The sequence below is a fragment of the Gobius niger genome, assembly GCF_951799975.1.
Source record: "Gobius niger genome assembly, chromosome: 13".
NCBI classification, from domain to species: domain Eukaryota; kingdom Metazoa; phylum Chordata; class Actinopteri; order Gobiiformes; family Gobiidae; genus Gobius; species Gobius niger.
This window is the reverse complement of record NC_136864.1, coordinates 5,233,142-5,257,737: the sequence shown is the minus strand read 5'-3', so window position 1 is coordinate 5,257,737 and position 24,596 is coordinate 5,233,142. Positions and strand designations below refer to the sequence as shown.

General features: G+C 40.6%; 2 protein-coding genes across 2 annotated transcripts; both read left to right on the top strand.

The window, feature by feature from the left end:
- Positions 1 to 6,006: 6,006 nt before the first annotated feature.
- Positions 6,007 to 7,017, top strand: LOC306973107 (CD209 antigen-like protein A; the record flags this gene model as incomplete). The annotated part of the gene is made up of 3 exons (XM_079569928.1): positions 6,007 to 6,356; positions 6,779 to 6,867; positions 6,943 to 7,017. The coding sequence occupies exons 1-3, from the start codon at positions 6,116 to 6,118 to the stop codon at positions 7,015 to 7,017; spliced, it is 405 nt and encodes a 134-aa protein (XP_079426054.1). The 5' UTR covers positions 6,007 to 6,115.
- Positions 7,018 to 9,765: 2,748 nt separating this feature from the next.
- On the top strand, positions 9,766 to 24,384 carry LOC306973059 (uncharacterized protein). The gene is made up of 2 exons (XM_079569869.1): positions 9,766 to 10,199; positions 23,621 to 24,384. The coding sequence occupies exons 1-2, from the start codon at positions 9,794 to 9,796 to the stop codon at positions 24,205 to 24,207; spliced, it is 993 nt and encodes a 330-aa protein (XP_079425995.1). The 5' UTR covers positions 9,766 to 9,793; the 3' UTR covers positions 24,208 to 24,384.
- The last annotated feature ends 212 nt before the right edge of the window (positions 24,385 to 24,596 follow it).

The window sequence follows — 24,596 nt, the reverse complement described above, 5'->3', positions numbered from 1 at the left end:
ATCGATACCGGGTAAACCTCATCAATGCTGATTTGGATATTATGTAAAAAGAAGGTGCATCAGAAAATATAAACATAAAAGGACAATTTAGGTTTATTTTTCTGCGGAAAACGCTCCACAGCAGCAGAGGATTGACCTGACCCGTCCATATCATTCCAGTCTACGTTCTGTTTGTCATTAAAGTATTAATTTAAAACTTTGTTTAATGTGTTTAATGTCACATTGACATTGACAGAGGAGCGCTCTGTGCAAATCTTCAACTTCTCACCTGGTGCAGGACAGGGGCTGGACAGACAAACAGGGCAAACAGGGGTCCATCTCCAGTCTATTCCTTCTACAGATCGTACCAAACCAAAATATTTTCCACGACTGTGGGTGTGGGCGGGTGTGAGAGGCGCGTGAGCCTGCACTCATCGATAGATTTTCTCTCGGGACATGCGTTTCATGGGTTTCGGATCAAATTCCTTGAAGAGCAAGTCTTCTTTTATTCATTTGCTGAAACACATTTTCCTTTTTTAAACAGTGAAGTTGCTGGTCAACAGGGCCAAAGTGAGCTTTCTCAGCAGCGTAAACCTGGCTGATCCGGACGTCCAAACCCAGATCCTGCAGCAGGTAAAGTCCTCCTGCCCTTCACAATAAAAGTGTTTTTCTGTGACAGACTGATTATCATTCCTTTCTTATTTTGTAGCTGGAGGCAGAGCTCAGAGCTCGCGGGTTTGTCTCCAAACTGAGCTTCAGCATCAAACCCCAGACGCTGAAACAAGGAATCAGCAAATCATCATCAAACAGGCCTCTCATCGAGAAATGAGATGACTATACTTTTGTATATCGTGCTGCAATGACTAGTTTATTAAATAGCCAAGTTTTGTTGCTTTGTTTCCTGTAGGTAGAGCCATAACTATTGGTGTACAGCGCGAGTGAATTATTAATGTAAAGAAAAAACTAGCCACAGTTTTCCAGAAACAAGCAACGGTGCAGAGCGTCAGTCCCAGGACAAAATGGTGTCATGGAAAAGTTAAACTCATTGTTTAAACTCCTGAACAGACTCCGGCTTGTTAATCTGTTTTTTATTCAAAGTTCAGTTCATACTTATTAGAAACACATAATTCAACTTTATATGTTTTTTTTTTCTAAATTTTTAATGAATTTTTCCACACCCACTGTTAACCATGAAATCACTTAAACTTAAGTTTAATTTTGACTTTAAAGACTAAATCAGACTAAGACGAGACAAAGCTGTAAAGTAGTCACAGTCTAGAGCATGGGTGTCAAACTCTGGCCCGCAATGTAATTATATTTTGCCCGCGAGGCTATACCAAATGACTACTCGAGCTGGCCCACCGGTATTATACAGCGCATTCATTCATCGCTAATACTACAAATCCCATAATGCCTTGCAGTTGTTTTAGCGCATCAATCAGGACAGGTCCCAGAAACGCCCTCTCCTCTGTGACAGTAGTTATAGCGATCTCAAGCTACAACTGTCACTGTGGAACCCCTTCCCAAAAATGGCGAAAAGAAAGGCAGACAACAGAGCTTTCTGGACAGGTGGGAGACAGAATATCTGTTTACATATGTAAAAGACAACCTCAGCTCAAAGCCTGAGCCCAGACATTGATGAACTATCATCCAAGAAGAGATGCCAGGTGTCTGGCTTGGGCACATCAGATTAGATCAGTGTGTAGCAAACTGAGCAATAATTAACATTTTCTGCACTTTTTCTTGCTACTCCAAGACATGGGCTTGAATGGTTGATTGATTTATTATTGTTATTTTTTTTTTTTATATATATTATTATTTATTATTATTTACATTTTATTTATTAAATGAATGTCATTTATGTTTTTTTTAAATTTGAAATTAGATTTTGCATATCTGGACTATTAAGTTATATTTTGTATAGTAATAAGTGTTGCTTGTTCCATATTCAATGTTAAAGCAAATCTTGTTTGGGTCCATATTAAACGGTTCATTTGTTCAATGCTGGCCTGCGACTTTGTTCAAGTTTTACATTTTGGCCCACTGTGTATTTGAGTTTGACACCCCTGGTCTAGAGGGAAGTGCTGTTGTATCCTAGCACAGAGGCTTTTGGTGTGTTTTGTAACACTTAATGCGATTAAAGAGTTGTAATTGTACCACCAGTGAAACATGTACCAGTTTCAAACCAATGTTCAACTCTAATAAAATCTATTGTGTGAATATAGATGACTTGCTCAGGTGTGTGCTTTATAGGCCTGTATCCAGTCTAAATCCCTTCAGGATTTGATTCAGAAACTCTGTAAATCTAGAGATGGCTTCACACTGATTGTAAAATGATGTTTCCATAGAAATTAAGAATTCAAAATGAAATAGTCTAACTTTTGATCAGTGAGAAGTCCTGAAGGTGGTGCAGTGCAGGCTGTATCTTGTTGTTATATGTATTTTTGTGTTCATGTTTGTGAAACTGAATGAAAAGGCGCAAGTAACTTCATAACTTCAAATGCACTTCTTGCTAGCAGCCAACACAGGTTTTAATCAGACTTAATTATGACAAAGACATGTTTTTTACTTTAAGTTACATAAATTATTGATAAATATGTATTTCCCTATTATTTTCGGATATTTTTATTACAAATAGATCACTTTGGACATCTGTCCAAGGCACATATTCAGACAGTTCCATAGAGAGTGACAGAGAGCAGGTAAACAATGGAGAGGACGAGCTGTACTGCATCCGAAACGAGCAGATTGGTAAGAGCTCTTACGCCAAACCGGATGTGCGTCTGCGTCCGCCATGACAAGATGCTTCCGAGTTGGGCTGTCAGTTAGGAAGTAGTTAGGAAAAGGAGCCTCGATGCTAACTAGCATAGCCACTTTAGCATAGGGACCTCTGATGCTAACTAACCAGTGATTAGGAGCTATGTGCCATCCCACAAGCCACTGCGCCAAACCCCCCACCCCCTCGGCCCCATCCTGGAGTGATTCATGCGCAACCACTGTTGATTGACAGGAGCACATTTAATAATAAAAATAATAATAATTAAAAATTAAGATTCTGCACAAGCCAAACTTTAGAAAAGTGACAAAATCCATGTTGTCGTCCCAACAGCTCAGTCACATGTCAGTGTTAAAGAGGAAACTCAATAAATGGATTAAATGCTTTTGTTTTCATTTCGTAGAAACTTAAGCCACATGGATCATTTGCTACTGTAGCTTTACTACAGCTGTTGAAATAAAAAAAACACTAAATGTATGGCTCATTTGGATTTATTTTTCTCCTTAAATGTCTTTGTTTGGACACTATGTTGTTGTTGGACACTGTGCAGTAGGGGGCGACATGCACTTTTGTTTGGCCTCAGTCCACCAATAACTTTAAAGAAAAAGAAAAACAGCTGTTGGGGATGTCACTTCCCTTTCCCCTGGGTAAGGACAGTCGAATTGGACAAATGCTGAGAGATCTAACAGTCGACCCCATGAAAGGTTAAGGATTAGTTGCTTGTGTTAGTGCTTAGAGGCTATGATTTGATGGTTTCAGACACAGTCGGAGTAGCTTCCAAAGGGGAGGCTTGAACCAGAAACCTGTTATTGTTTACTTCCGCAATTTTCGCCGGATGTTTTGGTGAATGGTCGGCGACAGCTGATGCATACAGGCCTCTAACCCTTATGGACATTGTTTTTGCTGATTATTTAATTTTTTTAATTTAAATAAAATGTTTATCAAATATGAAAATGTAAAATGCCTACCACGGAGCGAGATAGGGGAAGCCACGCAGATACGGTGAGAACAGGGAAACTCCATACAGATTCAATCAGATACAATTCATCAATGGGGCTGTGTGTTTTGGTCTGAAGTAATGGATTCATTGAACAAGCCAAAACAATTACCTGAGTTAACACTCTTATTAAACATCATTATATCAGATCAAATCTTTGCCGGATCCTCCTAAATATTTCCTGGATCCTTTACCCTGAAAAACTGAAAGGTGGGGAATGCAAATGCAAATTAAGCACTGCGCATATGTATGGGAAGGGAAAATATGAACTTGTCATTCTCTAATTACTGTTACGTTAACAGGCAGATGCACGCTCTGGCTGTGCACGTCTCTGGGTAAAACAGTGTTTTGTTCCTGGATAATCTGAAACTGTATGAACATGAGATGCTGCTATTATTATGACGCCATTGGGGATCGTCTGCAGCTACACACATGCGTTTCAGTCATGTATATTTTCAGTGCTATGGAGCCTTTTTCTATCGAAATATATATATAGTACTTTGGATATTCACTTATATACATCCATCCATCCATTTTCTTCCGCTTTATCCGGGGCCGGGTCGCGGGGGCAGCAGTCTCAGCAGAGATGCCCAGACTTCCCGATCCACACACACCTCCTCCAGCTGTTCTGGGGGGACCCCGAGGCGACACCAGGCCAGCTCGGAGACATAGTCCCACCACCGTGTCCTGGGTCTTCCACGAGGCCTTGTCCCACTAGGACATGCCTGGAACACCTCCCGCGGGAGGCGACCAGGAGGCATCCGGAACAGATGCCCGAGCCACCTCAGCTGGCTCCTTTTGACGTGAAGGAGCAGTGACTCTACTCCGAGCTCCTCCCGGGTAACTGAGCTCCTCACCCGATCTCGAAGGGTGCGCCCAGCCACCCTGCGGAGGAAACTCATTTCGGCCGCTTGCTTTTCTGTCCTGCACTTTGTATAATCTGATCTGAATTCTCTTAATTTCCACTTTGCATAGGGAAATACTGCCGTGCTTCAACAGTGTTTATCTAGAGCGCTCATCAGAATACTGAGGACAAACTGCAGACGTCAGGTATCCACAAAACTTCTCCCTTTTTGTGTCACTTCTAAACTGGACAATGTGATATTGTTGTCAGTGCCTCACTGGAACATATTGTAATATTTTAGCAGGTCTGCGTGCTGAAAATGGGCCGTGCTCTCCTTCTCCTGCTTTTTCTGGGTAAGATATTTTGATATTTGTGGTGTAACAATGTGAATCATACAAGTGCATTAAATTAGATTCAGTTTGTTAGTGACCAAGCAGTGAAGCCATGAGTCAAAGGCATTAAATCTGCAAAAAATATTTTATTGGCCACTAATATGAATTGATAAAAGAGGTCGAACTAAAGCTGGATTATTTATTTATGTATTTATTTATGCGTGGTTTAGAAAGAAGGGGTCGACTGAGGCGTTTTTACAAAAAATAAACTCTTTGGAGCCAGGCTTTAAAGCAGTGTTTGATGTTGTTTTAAATTTCCAGAGCAGGTCTCCGGTCTGATCTACCCTCTCCGAGAATACTACTACATTGACATCGGCACGCCGTGGTACGACGCTCGAGAATACTGCAGAGAAAACTACGACGACCTGGCCATCTTCGACGACGCGGAGGACTTTCAGCTCCTGTCCAAACCCGCAGGCTTCAGCAGCAACTACGCCTGGATTGGCCTGCAGGACGAACCCGCGCACTGGAGACCAAACATGGGAAACAGCACCAACTCCTGGGTTTGGTCGGCCACGGGGAAACCGAGTCAAACCGGATACCAGAACTTCAAAACTCCAGATGAGCCAAATAACTACGCTGCAAAAGAACTGTGTGTCATAATGAGTTATGATGGAAAATGGCGAGATATTATGTGTTCGGATGGAATGCCCTTTGTCTGCTTCACTGGTGAGTAAAAGTTGCTGATATAAAATGATAGTAGACAATATGACAATCCCAGACAATTTACGTAGATTATTGTCCCCATTAAGCTGTTTGTTCTCTGCATTGACCCATCCTTCAATGTTGCTGGAGTTAATCCGTCAGGGGCAATGGGCAACTTCAGTGCCTGTGTAAAGGGAACTCATGTCCAGATTATGAGTTTGCTGGAGGTTCATGGGGAAACCAGAGCCCTTGGTCAGCAGTTAGTTAGTGCTGTCCTTTCAGTGTGGAGTTTGCCTCTTCTCACCATGTCTGCGTGGCACGAGTTCGAGACAAGATGCAACAAAAAGTAACTACTGAGATTGTCGAACTCACTTTCCTTTGTTTCAGGCAATGGATCAGAAGTCTCCTACACGAATGTCTCCAGCGCCAAGTCATGGCCTGATGCCGTCGCGTACTGTCGGGCTCACCACACAGACCTGGCGATGATCGAGGACGAAGCAACAAACACCCAAGTCTTTAACATGAAACTGGCAGGAAAAAGCAGTTGGATTGGACTGAACAGGAAGCCGTGGCACTGGGTCGATGGATCCCCACTCACCTTTAACAGCTGGCAGGGAGGAGCCCCAAACAACTATGGCCTCCAGTACTGTGTGGCAGAGGACAACGATCACAAGTGGATGGCGGCTGGATGTTTCAACCCAAACCCTTTCATCTGCCACGAAGGTAAATGATCGCGTTGATGATCTAGCTTTGAGCCGCTCCTTTCAGTCATTCCATTTCGGATCTTTTATGGCTTTGTTTTACACAGTTGTATGAGTGAGCGGAAAAATGGGGCTTAGTCGACGTACAGTCAGTCAGGGACACGTGATGGTGAATCATGATCCTGCAGATAAACATCTTATCGTTCCCTGATCAGCGGCCATGCAAGGATAGTCCACTTCAATCCACGACAACTGAAGAGAGAAATGAGCTTTATTTAAATATTTAAAACAAAGACATTGCTTGTCGGCACCAGTATCATCACGGAAAGACTTTTAAAACAGAAGTCTGACTTACTTGGGCCTCAAAATGCTATCTCGTGCCCCCAACTTAATCAGCCCAGTTTATTCTTTTATCAATTTGCTGTTCTACATTTTTTTTAACAGTGAACTTGCTGGTCAACAAAGTCGAAGTGAACTTTCTCAGCAGCGCAAACCTGGCTGATCCGGACATCCAAACCCAGATCCTGCAGCAGGTAAACTCATCCTGCCCTTCACAATAAAGGTTTTTTCTGTGACAGACTGATTAAGATTTCCGTCTTATTTTGTAGCTGGAGGCAGAGCTCAGAGGTCGCGGGTTCGTCTCCAAACTGAGCTTCAGCATCAAACCCCAGACGCAGAAATAAGGAATCAGCAAATCATCATCAAACAGGCTTCTCATCGAGGGAGACTTTTACTTTTGTATATTGCGCTGCAGTGATTAGTTCATTAAATAGCCAAGTGTTGTTGCTTTGTTTGGTATACAGTGCGAGTGAATAGGCCCTATGCAAACAAATGACACGTGACTTCCGAGTGGATCCTCTGCGTTTGCGTATCCTGTCTCCATTATTTCCCTATGAGGAAATAATGGAGACAGGATAATTTAAAAAAAAGCTCAAAATTACATGGCAGACGCGTGCATAGCCTATTATTAATGTAAAGGAAAAAAAATCCACAGTTTTCCAGATACAAGAAACGGTGCAGAGCATCATTTCCAGGACAAAAACGGCATCATCTAAAACTCTAAAACTCATTGTTTAAACGACCTGAACAAACTCCGGCTTGTAAATATACTTATGCTCTACTTTTATTCAAATACTTATTAGAGACACATTACAAGATAACAGATTAAAATGTATAATATATATATATATATATTTGTATGAATTTGCAACACCTACTGTTACCTGTGAAATCACTTTTATTTACACTTAAAGGGGCTGGAAGCAAGTTCGCCATTTTATACTCACTACTGCCACCTCAGGCCATACGTGTAACTGCACCTTCTATATTAAGCTCGTGCATGATGGCAATTGGCTTGTTGCACCGTATGGCTATGCTAGTTCCTCTGACCTGAAGGTGTGAGCGCCAGTACTTCCTGTCTATATTCTTTTCCTGGAATAATAATATAAATAAAAAAATATACATAAAAAGGCACTATTTCAAATTGTGTAATGCATTAACCCCTTAACTCCCACCTGAACCGAGCACATTTTCTCCAGTTTGGCTTTACCCCAATCCAAAAGCTTCTGGAAAAAAGGTGTGAAAAAGCAACAAATCTGAGACGAAAACAATGACGGAAATGTGACAGAAAAGTGACGAAAAATTGATGAAAAAGAGGCAAAAATGTGACAAAAATGCGATAAAACATTGACGAAAAAAAGGACAAAAATGTGATACAAATTTGACCAAAAAACTTACAAAAACATTTACAGAAAAGGACAACATTTTGACAAAAAAAATTACAAAAATGTGATAAAAAATGGACAAAAAAATGACAAAAATGTGACTAAAAAAAGACAAAAATGTGATAAAAAATTGACGAAAAATAAAAAAAATGTGACAAAAAAATGACAAATTTACAAAAATGAGTTGAATATCCAACAAAAAAATGATGGGAAAAAAAATCTGAGGACGTGAGGAAAAAGATCCTCTCGGTTCAGGCGGGAGTTAAGAGGTTAAATTAGCCTTTAGCTTCAAGACAAACTCTCTGATCCTCACAAACATAAACGTCTCCTCTATAGAAATATTTCTACCAGGAACTCACTGGTCTGAGCTGATCTTAATGGACCCTCTAGTCATCCCATTAAGTATTACCCTCAGAGGGATTACGGAAAGGATTTATTAAGGTAAACAAGTTACGTAGTACTGCTTTAACAAACTAAATAAGATTAAGAAGAGATGAAGCCATTTTTATTGTTGAGATTTTGACTGGACATCAACAAAAGAGTAGAATTAAGTGTAATTATACAAATTATGTGCATATTTCTCACATTTTTTAATGTTAAACTATTTAGTGTGAGATGCACTTAATGTTACTTTTAATGTTAAGGTTTAATGGATTCAAAACAATCCACTGGTCAAAGATATTTAAGTGTCCATTTACAGACGGGACAGGTTCGCGATCATTGCAGAAAATTGCTCCAAATGAGCAGATTTACATATTTATACCTATTTGGTTGAAGAGGATATTGGGAAGAAAGTCAAAGTCATTGTTTGCAGAAGCTTGACCTCCACAAAATTAATTAAAAGTTGTATTTAACAATTTAACAAGTCTAGAGGGAAGCGCTGCTGTGCTGCATAGAGGCTTTTGGTGTGTTTTGTAAGACTTATTGCGATTTGTAATTGTGCCACCAGTGGAACATGTACCAGTGTCGAACCAGAGTTCAACTCTAATAAAATGTGTAGATGTGTAGATGACTTAAGGTGTGTGCTTAGGCCGTCTCGGCCCATGTCTCGTCTAAATCCTTTCATTTGTTTAAGTTTCCAATGTTCTTTGAACAGACTCAGACCCATGGCCAGGACAGGAGACACGTGGCTGTCGTTATACACCTGACACCAGAGACGCTGTAAAGTCTCGGATGTGTGACTTGTTTTGCAAGTAATTTCCAGGACTCATGACTCGATCATCAAACTGAGGACTCGGACTTGACTGTTATAGTTCTCAAATGTTTGGCATGACTAACCTCTGAATATAAGTCTTTATAAAGCTGTTTTACTGTAAATATAAATAAAATGCAATCGGAGTTCATAAGAGAATCCCGGCAGTGAACAAGTAAAGAAATAGGGGTTAAAGGTCTGAACCCTTGACCCTCCCGGAACCCTTTCAGAGCTTTTGATTTGTATTTTTTGTGCTCATTTGGTCATTTCTAAGGGCGGCCCATAATTAGATGTTCATTGGTATATTAAGTTTGCATTGGAATGCCGGAACTTTCAGGCACCCCACAACCTTCCTAAAAGCTTATCCAGCAGAGGGTGCACTATCACGGTGGATTCGCTTCACGGTATTTCTGTCTCGGCTCCGGGTCTGCAGCTTTCCCCTACTACTCCATTTTAGTTGCAAGGTTGCAGTGCGTTTTCACGTCAGCAGGTGGCAGCATCACGTAATGGTGTCGCTCTCGCCAGCGTTTATGACAGAAGCAGATGTTACCGGAAGTACACTTTTTTTGTTGTTTCTACCAAATTTATGGTGAACACAAGTCGCTCCTTTACCTCGGTGTCCACAGGATTATTAAACCCGAGAGCGGCATGTCTTTCCCGGGGTCGTTCCCCTCGCAGCTCGCCGCCATCATGGAGGCTCTGCTGAAGGCGGTCGTGGCCGAAGTGACCGCTTTGGTGGAGGACGGAGCCGTGGAGCTGAGGCTGGAGCTCCGGGACAGAGACCGACAGATCCTGGACAAGGAGCGGGAGATAGAGGAGAGGGACCGGGTGATAGAGGAGCTGCGAGCCGCTGTGGAGGAGCTCATGGCCCGGGAGGAGGCGGCCGTGAGCGCCGCAGAGGAGGAGGGGGAGGACAGACTCGGGGAGCGGGCCGACAGCGATCAGGGAGGTGAGAGATGTTTTTAATATTTTCATCCAAAAAAAAAAAAAAAAAAAAAAGAAAAGAAAAAAACGATTACAAGCACCACGTTGCCTTCGCCTTCTCATAATTTATTGATGACTGAATCCTAAACTAGACTTTTACCCTCAAACTGTTGCTGCGTGTACTTGCAGAACTTAAAGCCACACCGTGTAACATTTCACCAAATAAACAGGAGAAAAATACAAGTATTTATTTTATTAGTTATTTGTATTGTTGATAAATGCCTCAAAAAATGACCCCCTCAAAAATCCTTCTTCTTCTTCTTCTTCTTCTTCTTCTTCTTCTTCTTCTTCTTCTTCTTCTTCTTCTTCTTCTTCTTCTTCTTCTAGTGCATTTCTATGGTATCAGCTAGCCTGCATTAAAAACAGTCTGACCCGGTCCACAGAGCACCAGAGGCAAATCACTTATAACACCAGACTAACCATATAAATGTCTGTGTCGATAGAGTAATTTTTGGAATATAACTGACCTTGCATCACTTGAATGATCACATTTTGAGGGACTATTTTCTAGCAGATCACTCCGCCGCTGTGTAGCTTATACAACCACGACGCTGATGCTGCTCAAATATAAGGTATTCTAATGCAAAATGGTTAAAATTATTCTATCGACACAGACATTTATATGGTTAGTCTGGTGTTATAAGTGATTTGCCTCAGGTGCACTGTGGAGCGGGTCAGACTGTTTTTAATGCAGGCTAGCTGATACCATAGAAATGCGCTAGCCTTGCATTAGCCTAGTGCCACGAAACTCTTCAAATATATGAATTACCAAAAAAATATCTCCAGGTACCAGCGACACTCTGGATAACTAGGAAATGAGGCCCTATGTCAAAAATCCTGAAATATCCCTTTAATATAAGATGTTGGGAACATATTTCATGAATATGCCAATCGCGTATCGCCTTTGCACTGTATGTGTAGTTTGACATTATCTCACCTAACAGGAAATGTTAGATTTATAGATTTAAAAATAAACAAATTATGTCAGTTTCTTCATAGTGGAAACAAGATGGCTGCCGTAACTGAGCTGGCTGATAGCAGTGGGGGGGTCCGCCCCCTTCACTCTGAAATGAGTACGTGCTAGTGGCAGGCCGTGGTATTGCAGCCAGCAGCCCAAAAAGCCCTTTTTGTCATAGACACTCATGTAAAAGGAGCAGCCTGTAAAATGGTCCACAGGGCATCTGGAGTTTCAGACTGAGGCAAATATATTTCTTTAAAATTACTATTTTTAGGACATGGACTTTTTTTCTTCGTAAAAAAATTGTAAAGCATCAAAAATACATTTTTAAAAGTGTTCTAATGACGTGACGTCACCAGGGCCGTAGACGTGCGCGAGCGTGTGCGTGATGACTCATGAACGAGCGGAGTGCTCCCTCGTGTGATTTAGCGGCTTAAGTCTGAGCAAAACAAATGAACGGACTGGACTAAAAACAAGGATAAACGCGAAATAACGAACATCTCAAGTAAGTTTAGCCAAAAACTAAATACGAAATGTATGATGAATATAGCATGTGTTTATAGCATTGGATTATGGTTAATAAGAAACAACTAGTCTACATGTTATTAAACTCATTTCTGAAAATTAAATAATGGCACTAATAACCTGTAACTGTTTTATTAATTAAAAAAATACTAGCAGCATTTAATGTCAATTCAATTCAATTCATCTTTTTTTATTTGAGCATCTGAGCTCCACAAAGTTCTTCATAGGAACAGAGTTCAGCACAGTAATTCAGCAAAAGAGAGATACATGCATAGGTGAATAGCCAAATAGATAAATAGCCAAATAGATAAATAAATAACGTGGATATGATGCTCAAAAGGAGTAGGCAGAAGCTTCAGCTTGTTAGAGCCTACCCCCTTTCGTACTTAAGAAATAGATACATTCATTTACTATGCACAAAGAAGATATGACATAAAGTCATTTTATCATATTCCAGTGACTTTACCATCATCAATATTTATGTTACAACATTCTGCTGGTTCAAAGACAGGGAAAGAAAACTCAATAATTACAAATACCCATCACTGCCAAAAACAACGAGTCACCAATCTTAAGTTGAACATTTGTTCCTTGTTGTTTTTTGTTTTTAGTTAAGTACTTTTAGTGGACACAATATTATTGATTATATTAATTACGACCACATTATATGATTGATTAATAAATGTAATTTATTTGATATTTTATGCTATTATATCATTATTGGTTAATTTATTATCCTATTATTTTATTATTATTGTTGCTATTAATTCATAATCAGTCACTTCATTGTCACCATCTACAGCAGACTATGTGACAGTGAGCCCTATTCTGTGAGGTGCATTAAAAAGCAGAGTGTGGGTCAGCTGGGAGGGGGCAATGACCCCCAGTCAACCGGCCCAACCCTGCTGCCCTGAGTAGTGACTTTACAAGTGAACGTTAGTAATCTGTGCTGTATGATGCTTCACATAACGAGTTTAATGAGCCCATTGGGAGGAGGGGGGGCCCTTCTCTCCAACAGGTCCATGTCTCGCCTGCCCTGATCCTTTGTATAGTTGAGAAGCAGTGATGGTGACAACAAGCAGACACAATATTGAGTTACTTGAGGTTTGTCTTTGTTATACTTGGTTTAGTTATGACACATCAGAAAAAGTATTGGTGATAAACGATCGAAGTAGATGTAACAGCGATCTGCATTTGTACTTATAGCCAAATATAGCCATATATATCTATATAGCTTTGACTTCAGATTCACATATCTGATACAAAACAGAGATATGTGAGTAATACAAAACAAACAGTTATATACACTATGTACCTACATATACATCAGTGGATACAATCTCTCTTTTTTTTTTTTTTTCCTTTTCCTTTTTACTTTTTTTTACTTTTTTTTTATTTATTTTTTTTATTTTCCTCCTCTGCAAAACTAGTTTGTCAGTTACAGTACTACAACATAGATAGTTTACTGCAGTTGTTTCCATTTCCACACTCAAGGACATTCCTCCGTCCTGTACGCAGACAGTATGAGTTGTTTATACTTTGATTTGAATTGATAAACGGATGAGCATTGCTTGAGTTGGACTCCCAGTTTATTCCAGAGCCGGACACCAGACACAGACACACACATTCGTTTCCTCGTGGAACTAATAGTTGGTACTTTAAGTTGACAACATCCCCTCAAATTGTAACACTCATCTCTTTTTGTGAACAGTTTTTGAATATTTTGTGGTAATAAGTCCCGGTTGGCTTTATACACTAATTGTGCTGTATAAAAATCAACTAGATCCATGAGTTTGAGCATGTTACTTTGTAAGAACAATTTATTTGTGTGTTCGAGGTAACCAACTTTGTGAATAGTTCTGATTGCTCGTTTTTGGAGTATTACAAGGGGATGGAGTGAACTTTTGTAATTATTACCCCAAACCTCAATTCCATAAGTTAAATATGACAGTATAAGACTTGAATACAATATATACAGAGCCTTATGATTTAAAACATACTTAGCTTTGTTTATTATCGCAATATTTTTTGATATCTTTCTCTGTATGTGTCCAATGTGTGATCTCCAGCTCAGTTTGTTGTCTATAGTGATTCCCAAAAATTTGATTTCTGTTACTTTTTCTATTTTAGTACCATTTATAGTTATCCATAATTCAGGATTTTCCTTGTAATTGCCAAACATGATCATTTTTGTTTTGTTCAGGTTGAGTGATAATTTGTTTAGATCCAGCCATGTTTTAAGCTTAGCTAGTTCCTGATTTACATCTTGTATTAGTCTATTATAGTTATCGTTTGAATAAAATATGTTGGTATCATCAGCAAATAACACCATTTTTAATAACTCTGACACTTTAAATATATCGTTGATATATAAATTGAATAGCAAAGGTGCCAGAATAGACCCTTGAGGCAGTCCACAAACAATGCCCATACATTTTGATTCAGTGTCCCCCATCTTAACAAATTGTTGCCTCTCGTCTAAATAGCTTTTAATCCAGTTCCCAGCAACTCCCCGAATACCATATTTTTCTAATTTTTGTACCAAGATAGAATGATTGATAGTATCAAATGCTTTCTTAAGATCTATAAAGATTCCAACAGCATGTTTTTTGTTGTCTAAAGCACTGGTGATTTCTTCCACAGCATCAATAACGGCCATAGTGGTCGATCTTTTGGGTCTAAATCCGTATTGCCCTTCGTAAATTAGCTTGTGCTTCGTGATAAATTTATCCAACCTGCTGTTGAACATTTTCTCCAATATTTTTGAGAACTGCGGCAGAAGAGAGACTGGTCTGTAGTTTGTAAATATGTGTTTACTTCCGTTTTTAAATAGAGGTAACACTTTGGCTATTTTCATTTTATCTGGAAAAGTTCCAGTTTGGAATGAGACATTACATATGTGAGTAAAGGGTTTCAGAATATTGTCAATAATTCTTTTTATTAATCTCATATTTATGTCCAAACAGTCCATCGATGACTTATTTTTACATTTATTCACAATAGATTTGATTTCAGTCTCACTCACGTCTGAGAGGAAGATGGTTTGCGGGTTCCTTTCTATAACTGAATCCACCATTATGTTATTATTACATGCTGGGATTTGGGCCGCTAATTCGGGTCCCACATTTATAAAAAAATCGTTGAATTTATTGACAATATTCTTCATATCATAGTTTTCAGTATGGTCATCTATAAAGTAGTCCGGATATGAGTTAACTGTACAATTGTCTCTTAAAGGGTATCTAACCCCCCCTTCCAGAGGCTCAGCCTGAGAGTGTCAGATTTGAAAATCTCAACAGAAAAGGGGCGTTGCCTGGAGGACTAAGGGGCACGCGGGAGGGGTGAGGGGTGGGAGGGGTTTCGGGGTCTGATTGACAGGCCTGAGTCATTTGACTAATGATGCACTCGCAACGCTCCTCGTAAACAAAGTTCGAGCACAGCGAGCTAACTTATTTAGCAACATGGTGAGACAGCTCTACAGCTCTCTTTACACAGGACAGGCATCGTGGCAGACAGTGGCCTTGTACCCGAGACTGCTCTGAGGCGCGGGGTTATTTTATTAGTGATTCCGCTGTCATTTACAAAGCTAACGGCTTAGCATTGAGCTAGATCGATGTTAGCATCGCAGCTAAGGGACCAAACGTAACTGTCCTGGCTGCTTTCAGAATCTACCGATCTATTTTAGATGTAGACTTTCACTGTGGTCTGCATAAGCATTGCAGATGTATCTCAGTGTCACAAGCAGAGAATGTGTGAGGTATAGAGACTTGATTATATGTATTACAAAGCTTTATTTTATTTCTCTCACAGCAAAGTGCACAAAACATGTCACATAAAAAAAAAAATATTGTGCAAGAACACTGTCCTAGAAATAGTTTTCGGTTGGTCATTGAAGATAAAGCAGATAAATCATCCATGTTTATCTAAAGGCTTAACTAAGGGTCTGTAACATTAGGCTCTTGGGTCCACAAAGTCATTTCTATTATTACTACATTTAGTGAATTACAGGTTTAACCAATGTTACACACGCACTGAACTACCACTAAATGATGAGTAAAGGCTATAATAAAGTCTTTACATGTATGCTTATTTAGTTGAAATAGTAAAAATGATAGATCTTATTTTTTTAGTAAGTTTTCTTACTTAATTTTGTACTTCCTGGCTTTTACAACATTGCAATTACCCAATGCAATTTTTCTTTTGTTAATCTTACTACGACAATATCAATCAATCAATAATGATATATTTCCTTTGAGGATCAAGCTGCATGTGGTACCTAGATGTGTGCAATAAACAAATTGAACAAATACAATTTAAATTAATACTTGCCATACAATATCGAACTTGACTGTTTAATACTTAATTTATGGAATCAGAACTAGAACACACTGAACTGAATTTTTAAATGTGGCTCGATCATCCATCAAACTTTGATACGCCTTTTAGATTGATATAATTACAGTTTTGAGGGGAAAAGGCATTAAAAACATAGCAGTAAAGCTGAATTCTTGCATCCACAGTTGAGCTACAGGATGGCTTAAATTAACCAAGTAGCAGTAGCTCATGTACAGTATGCTGCATGCATGCATACATGCAGGTCTTCTCAATGCACGGGAGACAAAGTTGATTCTTATGGCTATACAGTTGTTGGGTTGCAGGTTAGTGTTCTAAAGGCCTATAATGTTATATAGAGGTACAATTATTTCATTTTTGAGGAAATGTTTGGTCTTGTATAAGAAAGATAATGGACCCAGTGACTGAAATTAGTGATCATTTTTGTAATTCATACATTTATTTTTTTGGCTGCAACTTGTGAAAGTGTAATGCAGTTAATATGAAAAACTGGCTCCTGCCTCCCCACTGGGGAGTGTGACATCACATTATAGAACCTGCAATCCAGCAATACCAACTAAAATAATTACACATGCACCATTAAGTTTTCAGCTTCTAGAGACAAAGTGGTGCTGGTTCTACCTCACCAAACCATCCTGTGAAATATCTGACAGAAACAGCTAAAGGCTTCATTTTGTTCTTGGATTGCTGATCAGTGTCTACAATTAAATCTTGCATGGAACATTGATTTCATCTACTATGTTGTCCAGTGGCATGTCAGCTTATAGAATTCTTCATATTGCAATGTTTACTCCCATCGTTCTATATGTGGTTGGCGACTGTCCTTGTCCAATGTGCCTCCATTTCCAGAAACATTCTTTCTTTGCCCGATAGAGAGGTCGTCTGAAAATGTGAATTGAAATGTTATAAAAAAAAAAAAACACACACTAAGACATGAATTACTTTAAAAGGGAAGTCTGTCATCAATATACTGATCAAATGCATCACCGTGTGATCCGATACATACAGTGGACATGAAGAATGGTTTGCATGCATTTTCTCCACCTCTTTCTCCACCTCTGACTCTGCATGGACAAGAAAAGTCTGTTACAACTCAGCATACATTTTTGCGTGCAAGATGTGTTAGCATCATTCTAATTTACATTTAAAATATAGTCCTCAATAAGGCAAAAAACTGTTTTCAATGAGAAGAAATATAAACCACTTGGGGAAATAGTAATATAAACAAAATGATAGGTGTCAACAAATGCATTTATTGGTCAACACTAAAAACGATTCTCCCACTTACTGGTGTAAAATACAATACTCCTATGCTACATTTGTTAGAATTTTAATGCGAGTTGAGCAATATTGTGATGTGTTCACCTACAGGTACTTATGACAGTTCAAATGAGTGGCCAGTCCTGTCTTGCACACACCTCAAGCTGGAAAATCCAGAAAACCACTCATACACGGGCTTTTTTCATCCACTGGACTTTGGTTCATGGTTAGCCACTGCTCTCAGGCAACACAGTCTGCATTCTGAAAAGATTTTGTTCCATACTGCCAGGCCAGTCTGAAAATATAATAATGCATATTCCACAGTCAATCCATAATCATCTGAGAATTCTAATGGTAACTGGTGCATTATTTCCCTGTAATCGCACAGTTCGTCTGAAAATCATCTTCTATATCACTCCACTGCAGCAATTTCCACAGTAATGATTAAAAATTAAGCTACTATTGTTGTGGAAGTCGCTTTAGATAAATCATCTGAAAAAACTGACTCTGCGTTGTGCAGTAAACCTGTGTAATACACAGCTTCTTGTTGTTTAATCCTTACTTATTCTACATTTGCTAAACTAGCACTATAGTCTAGCATTATAAACTAGCCATGTAATCTACGTAATATATTTGCCACACAAAATAATCAAGCCAAAACTTAACATGCTCACCTTATGTCCTCTTGAAAAATCTGGACCTGTGCCTGCTCACAGCCTCCTGCTTGTCTGGCCTCTCATACTGGGCACAGAGTGGTTCAGGCACAGGTACTTTGTCTGTGTGCTCCTGGTATGGGAGAGGATCCTCAACCACACTTTCAAACAGCAGGGCCATTAGTTGGTCAATGTAGACTGTAAACAAAGCACAAAACATTTGTCTTTGTAAAAGCATTGGTTGTGTTGTTTTTAATGTGACATACCTGAGGTAGCTCTGGTCTTCAAGGCTCGCACGGTGTAGTCGCCACGTTTGTACTTTGGGTACACTATCGCATACCGCAGTACACCTTCAAGTGTTGTAGCATGTGACCTTGTAGCATTTTCATTGTAGTGCAGGGCAGCAATTTGCAACCTACAACATTTTTAGGTACAGATTCACACAACATTTTTTTTTTTTAAATGTATGTATGTATTACCTTGCTAACATTCCTCTGAAGGAGAAGCCTGCACTTTTGGGGGAGAACCTAATTATCAGGCTGTGGAAGGCCTCAAGGGTTGACGTGTGGTACACCGGGCTGATTTTCTCCACATCCTTCACAAAGCGTGGAGCCAACACAATGTCACTGAGCCTCTCACATGCTGCTGTGCCTACAGAGTTAATTACCATGACATAATTGTAAAGCAATTTTTGTTTCGAATGACAATGCCAACCTTACATTTTTGAAATGTACATAAAATACAATGAGTAAAGGGCCAGTATTACTGATAACAAATGCAAAACTTACTTGGTTTGAGCCACACTCTTGACCCTTCCCCAACCAGAGGCCCGTGTAGGCACCGAGGGAACAGGGCATTGTCGTGCGTGTGCACATTCTGCATGTGGTTGGCCACAGACGTCCACTTAGCGACAGCCTCTTGTCCCGAGGAGGAAGTCGAAGCTGCCCAATAGAGGTGATTTACCACGCTTTTTCTCCACTGGCCAGCGTCCTGGGTGCTCTTTCTCTTTGCGAGCTCATCAATTTTTTCCCCAATTCCTAGAGTTTAAAATACATATTTACTAAATGCAGAATAACCATAATATTACACAGCATTCCCCAAATGCATACCCTTTCCCATGTGCCATGGGTCAAAGTAGTGCCTGATTTCCTTCTTTTCCTCCCTTAAAAACTTCTGAACGCCGGTGTGTCGGTCCGTCACAATGGCCTCCACATTGACACCCCTCTCTTCCAGCATGGTCAGACTCCGCACAAAGCCCTCCTTCTCCATGCGCACGCTGTTTCCAACCTCATTGCTCTAATAAGACAAAAAATAAATTAGGTGCTGAAATGCACAGAGTGATCCCAAATTACATATTGAAACATTCCTTGAATTCCATTACCTGGACTAGCTGGATGTCAATGACTTTGTTATTACTGAGATTCATCATCGTGTAACTGCCATATTTGGCCGAATGTCCTACACGAATGCAAGTTGTACGTTAGCTTACTTTTAATTAATACTTCTGATAAATGTTAATGAAATGTATTTACCAGGTGAATCTGCCTGCATGTCCCCACCCAGTGACACAGAGCCGCTTTCAAGAGCCTCCCTGATGAGGTCCTCCTGCTCCAGCTTCCACTGCCAGTTGACCGTAGGGATGAGGAGCTTTGCCTGATGCCTATAGAAGCACTGCTCTGACAGTCCCTGAATATTGAAAGCCCTCAAGAACTATAAAAGGAAAAAATAGGTTATCAACTGATAATAGATGGAAACAAAATCCAAACAAAATAATTTGTGCTGTACCTTTGAAATCTGACTAAACGATGAGCCGGTGAACAGCACAGCAGCACAGAGCTGTAGGTTTCCAGCTGGGATGTTGTTCACCATGGGCTGACTGGACCACTGACTGGAGAACTCACAGCGAGGACACTGTTGAGTGACCCGAAGCAGTGTGCCGATTGTGATGTGTCCACAGCACAGCGACCAGTGCAGACAGGACATCGCCTGAACAGCTCCAGCAGTTGGTCCTCGTGAACAATATATTTTTTGTCCTTGTGTGGAGGGACTTCAGCAGGAATGCTATATAAAATAAAGGATATTTCATCCCTCAAAAAACCAGGACGCTGTATATATTTTTTCTATTAAAAAGCTAGAATTCCTTTTTACCTTGAACAGTTCACAGTGCTGGCGCTGTCATCAATGTGGAAGCTGGGGTCAGACGCTGACACCTCACACCTTCTCCTTTTTAAAGGTGTAGAGGCTGCTCTGGGACTGTCAGGAAGAGGGATTTCCATCAGGTCCTCAGTACCACAACCGACGCTTGTGTAAGCGGTCCGGGCTTGAGTAGCTGTACAAAACACAAACAAAATAAACAAACACGTTAAAAATGGCTGTAATTATCATTTACACAAAACAGTGTTTTTAGAAATAAAATGACTGTATAAACAATAAAAAGAGATATCACCTTTGCTTCGCCTGCTCGGCTTCACATTGGCCTGGACACTTGCATGCCTTACAATGACTGGATCAGTCTGGCAGCCAAATTCTCTGGTCACTGGCTGAAAACGTAAAAATACATATTATTTTTTAAAATGTACACTACAGAAGAAGGGTAATGTGTTACATTTCCTTAGTGCATTTAATTGTTGTCTAATGCAGATTAGTGAACGTAAGCCAACATATGGATCCCAGCACCTGAGCACCCAATAACCATACGGTCCACCTGGAGTGGTCAGCCCTCTCGCCCCTCACTGACCACGATCACATATCACACGAGCGCGCGCGGAGCCACGGGCACCTGCCCGGTCAGTTTAGCCACACATTAGATGATAGCTATCCGTTAGCTTTATAGGTTAGCTTGTAGATGCTCTCACGTTTTGCGCAGCTGTTGTCAAATATGAAAGCTACTGTCATCGCGAAAATGTAGACTAGTTTGGTGCTCAGTCTCAAGCACAATTACGCGCGGTCTCAGCGTAACTTTGTTGTGCAGACTGATGCATTAGCCACTCCCGCTAGCTACAAAAGGCTATAAAAGTTCACATGTCATAATATACAGCGGTGTAACTGTCAGCTCACCGTCTCATGCGGTTCATAGCTCTCTGTTTGAGCGGGGTTAGAGAGTTGCCAGGCAGCTGATGGATGCAGACTGCTGTTTCTCTGCCCAAGTCAAGTGAACGAGTGCGGGGCGCACCGCTTGGAGCACACGCAGCCACAAGCCTCACCCAGTGCATAGTTTATTTACACGCCAGATCCCGCATTGTTTGAGACACTACTACAATCTATTTCAACGTGCACTATCGAAATTCTACTTACATGACATTAGTAGCAGTTTTAGGTTGTTGTTATTCTCACTCACCTCAGATTGGCGCCTGAAATCGTCCTGCTGGCGGGGCAGCAGTGTCGGTGGGCTCAGTCGTGGAAGAGCAAGGGTGGGGACTGCCTCATTCTTCAAACGAAGAACCTTACTGTAGCCCAGCTCAAACTCCAAGGAGTTGGCGAAGGAATCGCAAGTAAAATGTTGGTTGCAAACTCCAGCACGAGGCGGGAGTTCGCAGTTTTCCCCCAGGCCAATTGCGCGCAGCCACTGGCGCCTAATTTCTAAGTCCTGAGGAAAGTAATGTAAACCTACAGAACTATAACAACCTACAACACTACACTTTCTCCCCATCCTAACAAACAAGACTACAACACTACACCTAATATTACACAATACAGAACACTAAATACAGCTAACCTAGCTAATTCTTATGCTAAATGCTACTAATCTCTCACTAAGACTAAACTACAACTAAATCTAATAACTATCTAAACTACGACAAGCTAATAAATCTAACTAAAAGCTATGCTAATAAATCTAACTAAAAGCTATGCTAATAAATCTAACTAAAAGCTACGCTAATAAATCGCAAACCTGAAAATCGATATAAAGACACTCGCTCTTCCAAACTCCAACTCGCTACGGGGGCGTGGGCGGAGTGGGCTGCTTTTATACTCCACAGAAGAGAGGCCGCTGACGTCGGCGCCCTCCTGCTGACGTAAGCGCCCCGCTCAGAGCTAATCACGAAGGAAACCAACAGTAAAGCATGTAATGCACTCGATAAGGTGCAGATGGCGCCACACAGACGGTTTTGGACACAAAGACAGGATTTCAACAAATATGCACTAAATTGTTAAAATAGTGACAGATACATGTAGACAACACTATAAGATACCCATTTATACAACTTAGCTAGACAAAAAAGTTGATTTTGGGGTTAGTTGTTCTTTAACAATTTATTCAGTAAACTCCAGATTCCTTTAATATTACTTTTGTTTTCATTTAATTTGTTTTCGTAGTATAATTTTTTGCTGTTTCGTACAATGGTTGTCAGTTTGTTCTTGTATATTTTGTACCGTTCTTCAGATTCTTTTGTTCTTTGCCTCATAAATTTTCTATATAAATTATTTTTCTTTTTACATGCATTAAGTATTCCTTGTGTTAGCCATGGACACTTAGATGTTTTTTTCTCTCTTGTATATTGACGCGCAGGGCAGTGTTTGTTATATAATGAACAAAATGTACTTATGTACTTACACCATTATTTGTGTAAGTAGAATGAAACACAAAACAATGCATGATTTCTGCATCTGTCCTGGATCCAGTACAGTACAGTACAGTACAGATAAAAGCTATGTAAAAAACAATTTATCACATTTTACCAATGAAAATGTAATATAAAACACTTTTGCAGTGCTCATTCTTTGTATTTCAGCCAAACAATTCTTGTTGTGATGTTATACTAGCAAATACAGTGAAGTAACAACTCGATTTTTATCAATTCTATCACAATATCAAGACTTCCAGCACTTACGAAACTTCCCAGAAAAGTGACCGAGCGGAAGTTCATGAGCGCGGCTACGTATGTGCGAAGGGCCGCTAAGCGCCCGGTTGTTCAAAGAGCGGGCTAAACTAGCTTTTTAAGCCCCGCACTGACAAACTAACCCCCAAAGTCATCGTAGCATGGCAGCTTATTCGCCTGAAATGGCCTTAAAAAAACATTTTGTGTTTAAAGAACGATGATATTAAGAGATTTGACTTTTTGCGTAATGGCGTCCGCTCCGCTCTGAAGCTTCGTCGGCAGCCGTGCGCGCTCACGCTGCTTTCACCCACTTGGGCCGTAGGGAGCATAGATACAGGTGACGCGTCATACGGGTACTTTGGGCCGCAATGGCGGACGAAACTGGTTTCATGCGCCACTGAGCACCCCTATGTAAAGAGATAGGAGCTGGGACAGCATGCCTTATCCAGTTTATAATAGATCCATGGCTGATAGTCAGTATACCAGATTTTCTGAAATAATGTACACTGTATCTACACTATATCAACCTCATGAAGTGTGCAACATTCCATCTTCATCGGTTAATGCATAAATACATTACATTAAATTTAATCTGTGAATCGCGCTGAAATGGCTCATTTCCATCCATGTACTGTTGTCACATAAAATGAAATATCTTCAACATGAAATTTGATTTTCTCATGAAATTTGCACTGTTTGTGTAGTTTATAATTCAGAATCATGACATCCCTAATTGTGACCATTTGTTCTTTTTGGATTCACCCTCAGCACGTGCCTAAAAAAACCTGTATGTGCTACACATTTTTTGTCTTTTCAGATGATGAGGAAGGCACTCATTCCATCATCAAGCGTGAGCCGTCAGAAGATGAACCTCCTGAGCTACTGTGGCCTCCGCCTCTGCTCCCGGCTCCTTTGTCAGCTCCTGCGGCCACAAGTTCTGCCACAGCTACGACTTCAGCCGCCGGCGAGTACGAGGACGGGACGGACTCAAAAGACCAAACCACACAGAGTTTCCACGTGTACAATTCTCAGGCGACGTCACCAAACGGGGCGGAGGAGTTTTCACGTTTCGAGCCCGCGGAGCTGAACCTGGAGACTCTTCTCAACATGAAGCAGGAGCAGTTCTACTCCGCGGAGCAGCCCGGGTTTTCAATGGCGTCTCACGCGCCTCCGGACGGCGACCGCAACGGCTTCAACTGGACAAAGAAGCTGAATTACGGGGCGTACAGGTGCGATCAGTGCGGCAAGACTTTTACAGGGAAGAAGCGGCTCATGACCCACCAGACTGTTCACACCGGAGTGAAGCCGTACAGCTGCGAGAGATGCGGCACGAGGTTTTCCAGGACAGACAGCCTCGCGAGACATCGGAGGAAAGCGGACGCCTGTTGTCCAGGGAAGAGTTGAAGAGACGGCTGCTGTTGGTTCTCAAACTGTGGTACTTTGGCTTCTTCAGGTGGTCCGCGGCTTTCAGACTTTATTCATCTAATGTGAGATCATTTCATTGATGGTTTAGTGAGACATTTCTTGTACATGTTTTTATCTGGTTTGGACATGGTTTTAGAAAACTGACATCGATTTGAATACACAGTCTAAAAAGATCCAAACACCATTTGACTAATTTACAGGTCCTATACCTTTACCAGAACAACTTGCCTGTTAGTTCTTGAGCGAAAAAATAAAGAAGCTTTATAATTACGATGGATTTACCTATCCGATATTCAGTATCGTATCGGTATCCAGGCATTTTGAGAGTATTGGATCAGATTTAATGACTAGATCGGATCAGATGTTGA